At 39.6% G+C, this 15,935-nt stretch overlaps 1 protein-coding gene across 1 annotated transcript in view; it reads right to left on the bottom strand.

Annotated features, from left to right (window-relative positions):
* JPH1 (junctophilin 1) overlaps nt 1–15,935 on the bottom strand; it is an 86,226-nt gene that overhangs the window by 2,571 nt on the left and 67,720 nt on the right. Inside the window, 2 exon segments of the mRNA XM_077752466.1 lie at nt 113–208; nt 6,121–6,770. Coding sequence (XP_077608592.1) covers nt 128–208; nt 6,121–6,770 — 731 coding nt within the window. The 3' untranslated portion in view covers nt 113–127.

Genomic DNA, 15,935 nt, shown 5'->3' with positions numbered 1-15,935 from the left:
AAGAGATAATTAAAAAAAAAAAAAAAAAAAAAAAAAAAAAAAAAGTAAATTTGAATATGGGAAAAGAAAGTTAGATACCGTGATTTTATGTAGAAATTAAGGCTGTTCTTACCTTTTCTAATTCCAATCAAGTTAGAAAGTGAACAAAAAGAATGGCCAACCCGATATTCAACAGCATGACAAGGACGATCATGACTGAGTTAGGGCCCTGGAAATGAACAGAACAAAACAAGGCATAACGTTTCCATGTTAACACCAATATGTAAACTAACTCATAAAATTGATTACCAAAAATATAAAAAACCCAACCCCGTTGCAGTAAATATGGCACGAACAAATGACAGCAGCTCTGAAAGGTATAAACTAAAAATAGCAAAGCCGTATTTAGATGGAGCCGTCTCTGCACTTTCACTATGAAATGAATCCAGTCTTGATTTAATCTAAGAAAATGACTTACACGTAATCTAAACATTCACCTCTGAGCATTCAACAACAGTCTGGGTGAGAGTTTGCCACAACGGGGTCGGGAACTAATGGAAAGTGGGTATGACTTTTTGTTAGGGCGTGATTTAGATGAGGAAGAATTATTTCTTTGTGAAGGCAGTTAGAAAGTAAGAATAAGATCTTTAGGGTACTGAGGCCTCTCAGGAAAAAGTCAGGAAAACTCAAAGTGAGGGTCTCTGACTCTTGCTTTTTCCTGGTCATATTTTTTGACACCACCACATCCTTGGAGTAAAACCTGTGAGTGGGAAGTTGAACATTTGCAGAAATTCTTTAATAGGTCTAATTCTTTACGTCTTTTCTTACAGCCACAACATTTCTGAAATCAAGTTCTGTTTGACGAAGTGCAGGCTCCTATTTTGATAATACGGCTATAATGAATATCAGCTAGCCACGGTACCCAAACTTCGTTTACTTGTTTAAACAAAAAGCAACCTTATGACCTATCTTTCCAGAACTTCTCATGCTTGGCCATTTTTACTACAGGGACATGATCGTGGTATTTACTATTAAACTAGTGTCTAATTCTTAAGTAGTATTAAATGTGTTCTAAACTGGCTTTAGGTGGGTGGGGTAGGTATTTTAATTCTTACTTTACAGACAAGGAAACAGTTGTGTGACTTCTGGTGAGGGCTACTGAGGAAGACTGGAACTGTCATTGGTCCACTGCTCATGTCACAAGGTCTAGAGTGGGAGTCATATACCCTTATAGGAGGTTTCCTCCCCAGATGGGGCCACAACCTCCCCGGTAGAGATCAGAGTGTCCTAGTCAGAGTGTCTATCCTAACACTTCATACTTTGTTACTTCTTGTTAATCTCTTTGTCGTAGACTGAGTCCCGCTGTGGCAGGGGCCCTGCTTTGTCCACCACTGTGTGCCCCCGCACATATGGACTGCCCAGTTCCTTCAGGGTTCCATTATGGACACCTAGTATCATCTGGTACTGTTCCAGGCACTTTGGATGTGGTTGTTGACCTTATGAATTCATCATCTTAAACGATGAACAAGGTGATCAGTACAACCAGAGTGGGGGAGAAAAGGAGGTAAAAACGGGTTGAAATAGGGACTATGAGGAAGAAGAAAAACCCTAGTTCCTAAACCCCATGTAAATGGGAGGAAAAAGCAACATTTACTGCATGTCTTTATATGCCAGGCAGGGGGCTGAGTGGTTCTGGGTAGACTATTTCTTCTGCACAGATGATGAGGAGTCTCATCCCACAGAGCTCTGAGAGGGTAAGTGTCTTGCCCAAGGTTACTCATCCAGTTTAAACAAATTACAGGACTAAAATTAAACTTCTTCTACTTCAGAGCTTCCCCACCCCCCATAAGTCCCTATTATAGCCACAGGACTTAATTTAAAAATAATTAATTTCTAATCAAGCTCTTAAAAATGGCACTTTCATCTATACCCTATGATTTCATGGTAGTAGAAAAACATCAAATCTTGATAGGACCAATTGTTCTTTTAGAATAGTTGTATTCTAAGTTAGTAGGAGGGTCCTAACCTATGTAACTCATCAATTATGATTAACCTAAAATGTATAATGTAAGAAACACTTATAACTCAGAAACTAATTGAAATAATCTTTCAATATTATACCTCAGCATGGAGATTAAGGATCTGCTATTACTATCACAAACTTTGATTAGATTTTGCTCATGAATATGTTAAGGAATTTGGATTCACTTAACTCTTCTGGGTCAGTGGATTTAATTTGTAATTCCCAAAGACAGTGATATAAAAGGTGAGGAAAAGTATATGGGGTCAGAACAACATAACGTAGAGTTCAGTGTCTTACAGTGAACCAAGGAAAAGTAGACTAACAGACAAAGTGCCTTTGGTAAATCTAACTTCAAGAGTTTAAGGTGTGTCTGGATTTTTACTTCCCATTTCATAAATCCTTCCAAGTTCCATGAATTTATCTTTTTGAGTTGGTTAGCATTTTTAGATGGATATGTATTCATATATATTGAACACTTATTTATTTATCCAACTAGGACAACTCCATTTATGAAGCCATTTTTAAAGATGACCCAGTGAAGAGGAGGGTATAAAAAGTTCAAACAGCAACCAGGTGGGAAACAAATTCTGGGATGCTATGTTTAATAGGCAGGTATCGAGCCGTGACCCCTGTGCTCTTTAGACACCTAGTCCAGGCATGGGGTGGAAAGCTTAAGGTGAAGTCTCATAAACATGACCATGGTGGCCAGTGGTAGCTTAAAATAGCAAAATGAAAAAAAAAATCAGTCTTGCTTTTCAAGACTGACTGAGACAGGTGTCATAGAAGAAGCTGTAGCAGGCAAAGTGCAAGTCTTGACTGGAAGAACTTTCAGGCAGTTAGAAAAGAAAGTGTAGGACGTCAAAATGTGGAAGGGAGTTCTAGCTCCAGAAATTTACTATTTTTCCTTCAAAAGATTATTACTCCTTTAAAACTGTGAGGAATCTTCTGACGAGCTACTACAGTTTACATCTAAAACTTCTCTAAAAGCGTGGAAAGCACACAATTTAGTATTAATAGCCAAGTTTATACGTATTTACTGTTTTTAGGGTTTCAGTGTGTATGTGTAACATGGTTCAAAACTGATGGGACAGGCATGCCTTAAAGTTTTAGAACAATTCAAAAGAAAGATTAGGTAAATTTCAGAATAGACTGGGAAGAGAGTAAAGGCTAAGAAAACGTGCAGGCAGTTCTCAGAAGGAGTCGAGGTTCCTACACAGAAGAGTACTTGCTAGTCTCTTTGATAAGGCTGTCCCGTCATCTCTCCTGGCTCCTACAGGTTGTCAATGTTGCAAAATCCTACAAAATGCTGGTACCACATAGAACGGGTTTCCCTGCAACATTAACTAGGTGCAGCCGTGGCCCCTACGAATCACATGCTTCCTGAGCAGGGGTGCTAGAGTAATCCCTTGGCATCAACTCCCTTCTCTTACTTGCTAAGTGTTAGCCTGTGACCCAGGAGATCTTCTCTATTTCTACAAGATCAATATCCAGAGCGATCCTGAGGATGGGTCCAAACGTACTGGACTATTTGTGAACTAAGTTATGCTTTAACTACCACCCTGTTGAAACAACAGCCATTGCTTTGGGAGCACCTAACCCTGTGCTGGGTGCTGCGCTAAGAACTGTGTAAGCACTAACTCAATCTCCACAGCGACCCTATGACACCGGTAGAGATGAGCAACTCACAGCACAGGTAGGAAACCTGCCCCAGGTCCCCTAGGCTGAGAAACAACACAACTGGGATTTGAACTTAGAGAAAGTCTGGCACCAGAGTCCAAAGCCTTAGCCACCAGCACGTACTGTCTCAGTCAACACGGGGGCAACTAAGAGTCCAGATTCCAGTGTATCCAACCACCCTAAAAATGGCGATTCTGACTCAAATCAGATCTCTTGGCTGTCCACAAGGAACACCGCTTCAGTCTGATTTTCCGTCCAGGGTATGCTTTATTGTGAACACTCCTATGAGCTTTCAAGTTATCTATAAACCTCTAACTCACGCAAGCGTCTACGTCAAAACTGTATGCACTACTCCTTTGTTCTAAAGGTGGTTCATTAACTACCTTTACGATGATTTTATCACTTCTTAACTGTCAGGAAAACAGTTACTGGGAGTGTGAAAGGCACACACACTCCCTGTTGTTATCCTGGAAAAGAAGGTTAATTGTTAAAATCTTCACACGGAAGTGCCAAGGTAATCCTGACCTCTGGTTCCTGTCGTGCACAGAGTGCGAGGCCTCATCTACCTCAAGGTGGGGAAGGGACCGCAGAGACCGATCTACCCAGCTGGAGAGTGCCCGGCTACCTCCAAGAATCAGATGGCTCTGCACTTAAGTAAAAAAAGATGCTTTTTCTGAACAAGGAGGCCGTGAATTTATCAAATACTTGTAACATTTTAAAGAAGGTGTACAGGACACCGGGATATTTGCTTCCTCTTACAGAGTTCTGAAGGGCTCCTGAGCCCCACCACCGGGTACCCCAACGTGGACAAAGCAGGGCCTTGAATTGTTTGAATTTCACTCTTGTAAGTCTGGCAAACTAACACTAACAGAGATAGTCTGTTTTGAAAACTATTTATCCCCATGGAGGCTGACTCTCAGGAAGTTAACGTAGTTAATCTGATTTATATTGAGATTATTACAAAGATGAGAACTAGTCTTTGTAAATATTAGCAAAATAAACCCAAGAAACATCAAATGTAAGTTAATAAAAAAGATGAATTTCAATTTTTTAACACTGTTACTGTTTAACTGTAAACAGTTTAATAACCTTGTTACAAAACTTAGTCATATTCTATTCTTGTTGCCCAACTTATTAATCTGCACATTTACAGAAAGGTCTCAGAAATTACTAGTAAGTATTGGGTCAGCTGTGGTTTCTTCCCTGAGCTACATTTAACAAGCAACACCTCTGTTCCAAAAACCATGTGACTAGGTCAACAGATCAGTTAGTCAGCTTCAACATTTTATAAACTGTAGAGAATTTGATAAAGTATGAATTCCATACATCATTCAACAAGTAAATCTCTACATGCTCATCAAATGACACTTATAAATAATATCTATCTTTCTGGTCAAAGAATTAAAAAACTTAAATGCTCCAAAAACTACCATTTACCAGAAAACTGAAGTCTCCCAAAGCAATTTCCTTAAATAGTTGAAAATGTTCTAGTTGCAAAGCCTGGCTAGTTGAGTCAAATCCAAACTAAGGATTTAGGAGAATAATCTGCAATAGCTAGAAAAGAGGTTCTTTTGTCTAAAGATGCTGACTGGAATATCTTTTCTACTCCTTCACTTTTAGTCTATCTCTTTAGGTCTGAAATGAGTCTCTTGTACAGATATAGATACAGATAGGTCTTGTTTTCCATCCATTTCCTTTTGTGAGGGTCAAAAGCAGGGCGAAGAACCTAGTGAATGGTAGCAGAAGCCTCTTTCCAGCTAGGACTCCGAGAGGTGCTGGCCCCGGTCAGGGTCCCATGATTCCTTTCTAGCCAATCAGAGAGGTAGCTACAGTTAGGGACTATGTGTTTGTGTTCCTCCAAACTTTGTAGGCTGAAACCCTAATTCCCAATGTGGTGGTATTTGGAGGGAGGCCCTTTGGGAGGTGGGCCCTCACAAGAGGAGACATGAGAGAGCACTCTATTCCTCTCTCTCAGCCATGTGAGGGTACATACAGCAAGATGGTCTATGGACCAGGAATTGGGTTCCCACCAGACACCAAGACTGTGGCACCTAGATCTTGGGACTCCCCGGCCTCCAGAATTATAAGAAATAAAGATTGTTTAAACCACTCAGTTTATGACATTTTGGTTACAGCAGCTCAAACAAAGCGACCACAAAACGTACCCAGAAGTGGGGTAAAGGCTTGCTAACATGTGATGCACTAATGGGCCAGCTACCTGAACGATGGCTAAGGTGGGTGGCTGAGCGAGCCGGGAGCAATTTCTGCCCCTAGAGCTCTTTGCTGCCTTAGGCTACAAAGATGCCAAGCTCTACGCTACCCAGGCCTGTGTTCACTCATCATGACTTTTCACTAGCCGAGCTGTCATCAAGATGCAAGTCACCCTACACTGCTACCTCAAAGAACCAAAAGAACGACAAATCACATCTTGCACAACTTACCGAATTGGCTTCTTTTTCCAAAGAAGGGCATGAATCGTTGCTTGCTGGATTCTTTGGTATAGCAAGTTCAGACTTCTTAGCTTTTGGCTCAGCTTTGCTTTCTTTGGCAAATGGTTTTGTCACAGATTTAGGGGGACTCCACTTGTTGGGTGTTGGCTTGTGCACCAGCGCTGAGGAAGACTGGCTCGATCCTTCATCTTCCTCCATGTCTTCCGGGGGGTGCTGGGGGGCGTTCAGTTTCACGTAGTAGCCGTGGTACTGAGAATGCAGCTCCCCGTTACTGGGGTTAGGGATGTGGTGGCGGCCAGAGTACTTGGAAAGGGGCACCATGGCTCCCACCTCCTTCGTGGGAGGCTTTGACATCAAAGGCTTATTGACGATGGCCGTCACCTGCTCATCAGCCACACTCCGTTTGTCTTGGTTGAGTCTCGCCCCTGAGCTGGGGTTCTGCTTCTTCGTGGGTTTCGGGGAGGAGGGCTGGGGAGAATGGCTTTGTTTGGGACTTGCTTCAGGAGATCTAGGGGGGGTCGTGCCTTTGCGATAAAAATGAGGAGATTCCTTTGGTGTAGGCGGCTTTTCTGGTACTTTTTCTTCTGGGTTTTCTTTAGCATCTACACCTTCCTGAAATCTCTGTTTGATATAATCTGGGCCTGGGGAAAAAATTGACAAGAGAAGGGAAGGTAATAAAATAAAAATAAGGCATAAAGGCTTGTTCCTTATGGATATCTATATGCATTTTTTTTTTTTTTGCTATGTTATATTTACCATTCCTTTTTTTTTTTTTTTTTTAATATTTGCAAGGCTTGGATTAAGCGTGAGCATACTTCATTTCCCAGGGGAAAAGATTATTTGTTGCTGAAAAAGTTAACCTTTACCATTATTTATACTATTTTGACAGCCATAAAGGTTAAACAGTTCTGACTTCTCTGATAACTACATCCTGCCTGCTTGCAGAACCCAGAGGGGAAATTCAGGTTGCTGGACACTGGTGGTTAACACCAGAGTTAATCTGCATATGCAAGTTGCGTGGCATAACTAAAACACAGAGTACATACTCAAATAAGCGGACTCCTGTCTGTTTAGTATATTAAGATAATAAAGCGTCTACTGCGTAAGTAAGAATAGAATCTGCAGGTGACTTTTTTAACGTGACTCCCTCAAAGGGTCATTTAAACTTCTGCAGTTTCCTTCACAGGGACTGTGAGCATTTTCTGTAAGCGTTAAAGTCATCATAAGGCAATTGTTGTCTTTGACTCTGTAGTCCCACACTTTTTTCTTTTTCTGAGTACTTTAGGATTGCTTACAACAATCATGTTATTTTTATACATGGAAAAATCTGCCTTTCAAGAAAGGGACCCCGACATAAGTGTTGCTACCTGGACTTTTACTTATGTTTTTGCTTTCACTTTCAGTCAGAAGTGAGTCTCTTATAGGCACATATATATAAATGGGTCTTGTTTTCCATCTATCCCTTCACGCTTTGTCTTTTGACTGTAGCATTTAGACCACTTAAGGTAATTATTGATAGATATGTACTTATAAAAAGTTGGGGTAGTAATACTTACATCAGACAAAACAAAGACTATAACAAGACACAAAGAAGGGCATTCCATAATGATAAAGGGATCCGTCTAACAAGAGGATCTAACAATTGTAAATATCTACGTACCCATCACTGGAACACCTAAATACATAAAGCAAATATTAGCAGGTATTTATTTCCTGCCTGGATGATCTACCCAGTGATGCAAGTGGGTGTTAGGGTCTCCTACTGTTGTTATATTAATATCATTTTGTCCCTTTATAAGGGAATGGTGTCTTTGAATAATACATTAGACCAGAGGGACTTAACAGATTATATACAGAACATCTCATCCCAAACCAGCAGAATATATGTTTTTTAAATTTTTTTTAATGTTTTATTTATTTCTAGGAGAGAGAGAGAGAGAGACAGCGTGAGCAGGGGAGGGTCAGAGAGACAGGGAGTCACAGACTGAAAGAGGCTCCAGGCTCTGAGCTGGCAGTCAGCACAGAGCCCGACGCGGGGCTCGAACCCACGAACCGCGAGATCATGACCTAAGCGAAAGTCGGACACTTAACCGACTAAGCCACCCAGGCGCCCCTATGTTTTTTTTTTCAAGTGCACATGGAACATTCTCTAGACTAGATCACATGTTAGTCCACAAAACAAGTCTCAATAAACTTAAGAAGATTAAAATCCTAACTGACCACTAACAGTGTGAAACTGTTAGAAATCAATTACAAGAAAAAAAAAATCTGGAAGAAAACCCACAAACATGTGGAGACTAAACAACATGCTACTAAATAACCAATGGGTCAACAAAGAAAGAGGAAACAAAAAAAATACATGGAGACAAATGAAAATAAAACAGTGATCCAAATCTTTGGGATACAGCAGAAGCACATCTAAGAGGTAAAAAATACAGGTGTACCTCAGGAAAAATCTCAATCAATCCAACCTGATACTTAAAGTCCAAAGTTGGTAGAAGGAAGGAAATAATAAAGATCTGAGCACAAATAAAGGAAATGGTGAGTAAATATACAATAGAAAAAAAAAAGTCAAACAAACATTTAGCCAGAGTCCTTAAGAAAAATGAGAGGACAAGATAAAATAAAAAATATATGGGGAACGACCAGCACCACACAAATATAAAAAAGATAAGAGACTAGTACAAAAAATTATGGGTAAAGTCCTAAAAACATACAGTCTTCCAAAACTGAATCAGGGAGAAGCAGAAAATCTCTTTTTAATGTTTATTTAAAGAGAACTTGTGCACTGTAGGGGAGAGGGTGACAGAGAATCCCAAGCAGCCTCCGTGCTTCAGTGCAGAGTTCAGGGCTTGATTGCACGAACTGTGCCAATTTCTTGATTTCAAGACCTGACCTGAAATCAAGAGCTGGACGCTTAACTAACTCACCCAGGTGCCCCAAGAAGAAATAGAAAATCTGAATATATCAATTATTAGTAATGAAATTGAACTGGTAATAAAAAAAACCCCCAACACACAAAGTTCTAGATGGATTCAAAAGGTGCATTCTACCAAACCCTTAAAGAAGAGTTAATACCTAGTTTCTTCAAATTAGTCCAAAAAATAGAAAGGGAAGTAAAGCTTCTGAACTTATTCTACAAGGGCAGCATTACCCTCATACCAAAACCAGAAAAAGATATTACAAAAACAAAAACCACCACCACACACCACAACAAAAAACCCAAGTATACAGGCCAATAGCTATGATGCATACAGATGCAAATACCTAACACAATATCTGCAAACTGCATTTAACAATACATTAAATGAATCATTCACCATGAGCAAGTGGGATTTATTCTGGGGGAATGCAAGGATGGCTCAATATTTGCAGATCAATCCATGTGATGTACCACATTAACAAAATAAAGGATAAAAATCATATGATCATCTCGGGGCTCCTGGGTGGCTTAGTCGGTTGAGCGTCCGACTTTCGCTTAGGTCATGACCTCGCGGTTTGTGGGTTCGAGCCCCACGTCGGGCTCTGTGCTGACTGCCAGCTCAGAGCCTGGAGCCTGTTTCAGTCTGTGACTCCCTCTCTCTCTGACCCTCCCCTGCTCACGCTGTCTCTCTCTCTCTCTCCTAGAAATAAATAAAAAACATTAAAAAAAAATCATATGATCATCTCAATAGATGCAGAAAAAACATTTAACAAAATTCATCACTTACTCATGATAAGAACTGCCAACAAATAGTTTAGAGGGGACACACCTCAACATCATAAAGGCCACATATGACAAGCCCACAGCTAACATCATATTCAGTGGTGAAAAACTAAGAGCTTTTCTCTAAGATCAGAAATAAGAATGTCCACTCTTGCCACTTCTATTGAACCTAGTTCTGGAAGTTCTAGCTATAGCAGTCAGATTAAGAAAAAGAACTAAAGGCATACACATTGGTAAGGAAGAAGTAAACTTACTATTTCCAAAAGACAAGACACTATATATAGAAAATGCTAAACACTCCACCAAAAGCCTATTAAAACTAATAAATGAATTCAGAAGTTGCAGGATACAAAACTATTACACAGGAATCTGTTGTATTTCTATACACTAATAACAATTTGTACAGAAACTTTTTTAAAAAAACTTTTTTTGTAATGTTTATTCAGTTTTTGAGAGTGAGGGAGGGAAGGAGGGAGGGGGAGGGGCAGAGAGAGGGAGACACAGAATCTGAAGCAGGCTCCAGGCTCTGAGCTGTCAGCACAGAGCCCGACATGGGGCTCGAAGTCACGAACCACGAGATTGTGACCTGAACCGAAGTTGGATGGTTATTGTAAACAATGCTGCAATGAACATAGGGGTGCATATCTTTTGGACCGACTGGGCCACCCAGGCATCCCTAGAAACACTTTCTAACCAAGTGGCAGACAGAAATTAAGAAAACAATTGCCATTTACAATTGTACACAAACACTGATGGAAGAAACTGATAACACCAATGGAAAGATATTCCATGCTCATGGGTGCGAAGAATTAATACTGTTAAAATGCCCATACTGCACAAAGTAATCAGAATCAGTGCAATCTCTATCCAAATACCAATAGCATTTTTCACAGAACTAGAACATAATCCTAAAATTTATATGGAACCACAAAAGACCCTGAATATTCAGCCAAAACAATCCGGAAAAAGAAGAACGAAGCTGGACATATCACAAACGAAGCTGGACATATCACAATCCCAATTTTGAGATACACTACCAAAGTTATATTAATCAAAACAGTATTGTACTGGCACAAAAATATATTAATAGAACAGAAAAGAGAACCCAGAAATCCATGCTTATATGGTCAATTAATCCATGACAAAGGAGGCAAGAATATACAATAAGGAAAAGACCGTCCCTTCAATAAATGGCTACTGGGAAAACTGGATAACTACATTCAAAAGCATGAAACTAGACCATTTTCTTACACCATACACAAAAATAAAAATGGATTAAAGACCTAAATGTGAGACCTGAAACCATAAAGCTCCTAGAAGAAAACATAGGCAATAATCTGTCTGATACTAGCCTTAATAATACTTTTCTAAGATACAGCTGCTCAGGCATGGGAAACAAAAGTGACAATAAACTATTGGGTGTTTATAAACAATAAACACCACAATAAAAAGCTTTTGCAAAGAAGAAATGAACAAATCAAAAAGGCAACCTACTAAGTGGGAGAGGATACTTCCAAATGATACAATAAGGGGTTAATGTCCAAAACATAGAAAGAACTTATGCAATTCAACTCCCCCACAATCGGATTGAAATCAAAACCGCAATCGGATTGAAAAATGGGCAGAGGACCTGAACATTTTCCCAAAGAAGACATACAGATGGCCAACAGACGCATGAAAAAATGCTCAGCATCACTAATCATTAGGGAAATGCAAATCAAATCCACAGTCAGAATGGGTGGTATCAGAAAGACAAGAAGTGCTGGTGAGGATGTGGAGAAAAAGGAACCATTCTGCACTGTTGGTAGAAACATAAATTGGTGTAACCACGATGGAAAACAGAATGGAGGTTCCTCAAAAAATGAACAATAGAAACCCCATTTGATTCAGTAATTCCAATACTGCGTATTTACCCATAGAAAATGAAAATACTAATTTGAAAAGATATATGCACCCCTATGTCCACTGCAGCATTATTTACAATAACCAAGATATGGAAGCAACTCAAGTGTCCCATCTTGATAGAAGAATGGATAAAAAGATGTATACATACATACTGAAGTATTGCTCAGCAATGAAAAAGAAGATTTTTGATGTGAAATTATGGATGGACCTACAGGGTATTATGCTAAGTGAAATAAGTCAGAGAAAGACAAATACCACATGATTTCACTTGTAAGTGGAATCAAAAAGCAAAGCAAACAGAAAGCACAAACAGATTCATAACTACAGAGAACAAACAGTTGCCAGAGGAGAGGGTGGGCAAGATGGTCGAAGGGGAGTGGGAGGTAGAGCCTCCTGTTATGGATATATCCTTTGGCTACCACCCCACCTGTCAGCCACTCTCACCTGCTGAGGTGAAGTCAAGGTCACACAGTGCAGGTGGCCCTTTTCTCTACAAACAGGCAGAAGCTGACAACATCATCTCTTGAGTAATCAAGGAGAATCCACGTCACCAGTTTGTCTACAGAAATTGGCATCTGTTCCCTTTTCTTCCTGTCCCCCACTCCCATCCCTCGCCCCAAACTTAAAGGTCTTACAGAGGAGTTGAAGAACAATTATCCTTAATATTTAAAAGACATACTGTCTACGTAGACTTTTAATTGCTCTTCCTGTGCTGCTCTGAGTAGTAACTTATTGTTATGAGACTACTATTTATACAAGATATTTTCCAAAATGTAAAGCCTCACCAAAATCTTAGGAAGCAGGCATTATCAACCCCATTTGCTGATGTGAAAACAGCTGTAGTAACTGAAAACCTAAAATCAAAATGCTCCTGCATACCCTTAAGATAAAATATAATTCAACACATAACGTGCTATCTTAAACCAAGAAATGACAATACTTAAGGATCCATAATTACAGGTTATATTCAGGGGGGAAAACATAACAAACAGTATTATCCTACTTTCCATCCTCCAGAAGTCTGAAGGATGCAAACTTCCCAAACAGGATAAAATCATATGTCACCAGTTGCACTTTCCTCTCTAAACTTGATGAAACTCCCCCAAATGCTACCACCCCTTTTAAATTTGGCAATTTTCAGGGTGCCTGGGTAGCTCAGTCAGTGAAGCGTCTGGCTCTTGATTTCAGCTCAGGTCACGGTTCGTGAGATCAAGCTCCAGGTGGGGACCCGTGCTTATAGTGCTTGGGATTCTCTCTCTCCTCTCTGCCACTTCACTCTCTCAAAATAAAAAAGAGTAATAATAAATTTGGCAATTTTCTTTCACGGTATGAATTCCTGGCCCAGAGAAAGAGATCTCAGTGGAGTAAAGAGAAAGGGGCATCTGCAAATCACTCAAAAGGTGGGATCTTTCTGTTTCTGAATTCCTTCTTGGTGCTGTGACTGGCACATATCACCACCAAGAGAAAAAAGTGGCAGCAGCACCAGAAAGTAATGATCTCTCATCAACAGATTTGCCCCTATTAAAAAAAAATTATGTTCATTTATACTGGTGATTCATGGAGAAGAACCTCATTATTCCATGGCAGACTTATTTTTTTATAAACTCCCTCCTGTGCTAAGGGATTTTACCTGATAGAGTTTGATGCATTGTGTTCCTTACATACTTTTTCTCTGACTCCTTCTACCCCAAATTTCATCAGGGTTGGTTGATTTTACTTGTACTTCACTGTTAGTCAATTTTATAGCATTACTGAAATATGGAAATTACAAAGTACTTTATTTTTTTCAACACTTTATTTTTGAGAGACAGAGCATGAGTGGGGGAGGGGCAGAGAGAGAGGGGAGACAGGATCTGAAGCAGGCTCTGTGCTGACAGCGTGAGCCCCATAGGGGGCTCAAACTCATGAACCATGAGATCATGACCTGAACTGAAGTCGGATGCTCAACTGACTGAGCCGCACAGGTGCCCTACAAAGTTCTTTTAATGTCTTCAATCTAAGGGGTACGAGCAAAAGTGATTTTTGCAAATCTAAAGATGAAGGCACATTGAAAGCTAATATTTAACTTAAACAGCCATACAAAAGACAGTGGAGGAAAAACAGACTCTGGCAAACATGATCGCTTATACATTCTTAAAGTTGTAAGGAAAAGATACAGAATCACTGAACCACGAGAAATAAAGCTGTCACAAAGCCCATGTGCTTCACTTGGAAAATATGAGACCATAACAGTGCAACTTACAGATTCAGTAGTTATCCAAATTCGGAAGGAAGCAATAAACTCTCACTATGTGCAGATAACGTGATACTATATATAGAAAATGCTAAGGGCTCCACCAAAAACAACTATTAGAACTAGTAAATGAATTCAGTTAAGTTGCAGGCTACACAATACACAGAAATATGTTGTGTTCTATACACTAATAATGAAGTAGCAGAAAGAGAAATTAAGACAAGAATCACATTTACAACTGCATTGAAAAGAGTAAAATAGCTAGGAATAAACTGAAGCAAGGAGGTGAAAGACCTGTACTCTGAAGACTATAAGGCACTGATGGAAGACAGTGAAGAGGACACAAATGAAAAGATATTCCATGCTCACGGACTGGAAGAATTAGCATCATTAAAATGTCCATACTACCCGAAGCAATTTACAGATCCCTGTCAAAATACCAATAGTATTTTTCACAGAACTACGAAAGGCCTTAAATTTGTATGGAACCACAAAAGACTTCAAGTAGCTAAAGCAGTCTTGAAAAAGAACAAAAACATCAGAGGCGTCACAATCCCAGATTTTAAGCTCTACTGCAAAGCTACATAGTAAGCAAAACAGAATGGTATTGGCACAACAAGAAACACACAGATCAGTGGAACCAAACAGAGAGCCCAGAATTGTATCTATGCTTATGGGGTCAGTGTAGGATAAAGAAGACAAGAATATGCAATAAGGAAAAGACAGTCTGTTCAATAAATGATGTTGGGGAAACTGGACAGCTACATGCAAAAGAATGAAACTGGATGACTTTCTTATGCCAAACACAAAAATAAACTCAAAATGGTTTAAAGACCCACACATCAGATCTGAAACTATAAAACTACTAAAAGAGGCAGTAATGTCTTGGACACTGGGCTTAGCAAAATTTTTTCTAGATCTGTCTTCTGAGGCAAGGAAAACCAAAGTAAAAATAAAATATGAGACTACACCAAAATAAAAAGCTTTTGCACAGAGAAAGAAACCATCAACAAAATGAAAAGGCAACCTACTGAAATGGGAGAAGATATTTCCATATGATATATCTGATAAGGGGTTAATTTCCAAAAAATATAAAGAACTCCTACAGCTCAACACCAAAACCCCCAAGTAATCTGATTAAAGAATGGCCAGAGGACCTGAACATTTTTCCAAAGAGATATATAAATGGCCAACAGACACATGAAAAGATGCTCAACATCACTAACCATCAAGGAAATGCAAATCAGACTACAATGAGATGTCTGTCACCTCACACCAGTCAGAATAGCTAGCTAGTATCACAAAGATGAGAAATAGTAAATGTTCAAGGTATGGAGAAAAAGGAACCCTTGTGGGGTACCTGGGTGGCTTAGTTGGTTAAGCATCTGACTCTTGACTTTGGCTTAGGTCATGATCTCATGGTTGTGAGTTCAAGCCCCACACTAGGCTCTATGCTGATGGTACAGAATCTGCTTGGGATTCTGTCTCCCTCTCTCTTTGCCCCTACGCCACTTGTTCTCTAGTTCTCTCTCAAAATAAATAAAAATGAACTAAAAAAGTAACTCTTGTGCACTGTTGGTAGAAATGTAAATTGGTGGAGACACTGTGGAAAACAGTATGGAAGTTCGTCAAAAAATTAAAAATAGAAATACTATACACTACACTAATTCCTCTGCTGGGTATTTGCCACAAGAAAAGAGAAACACTAATCCCAAAAGATATATGCACCCCTATGTTTACCGCAGCATTTACAATAGCCAAGATATGGAAGCAACCCTAGTGTCCATTTATATATGAATTAGTAACACACACACACATGCACACACACAGAGGAATACTACTTAGCCATAAAAAAGAATGAAATCTCGCCATTTGTGACAACAATGGATAGACCCAGTGGGTATTTTGCTGAGATAAGTCAGATAGACAAATACCATATGGTTTCACTTATATGTGGAATCT

The sequence above is a fragment of the Crocuta crocuta genome, unplaced genomic scaffold (genome assembly GCF_008692635.1).
Source record: "Crocuta crocuta isolate KB4526 unplaced genomic scaffold, BGI_CrCroc_1.0 scaffold141, whole genome shotgun sequence".
Classification (NCBI taxonomy): domain Eukaryota; kingdom Metazoa; phylum Chordata; class Mammalia; order Carnivora; family Hyaenidae; genus Crocuta; species Crocuta crocuta.
The sequence above is the reverse complement of the archived record's forward strand: the minus strand, read 5'-3'. Positions and strand labels throughout refer to the sequence as shown.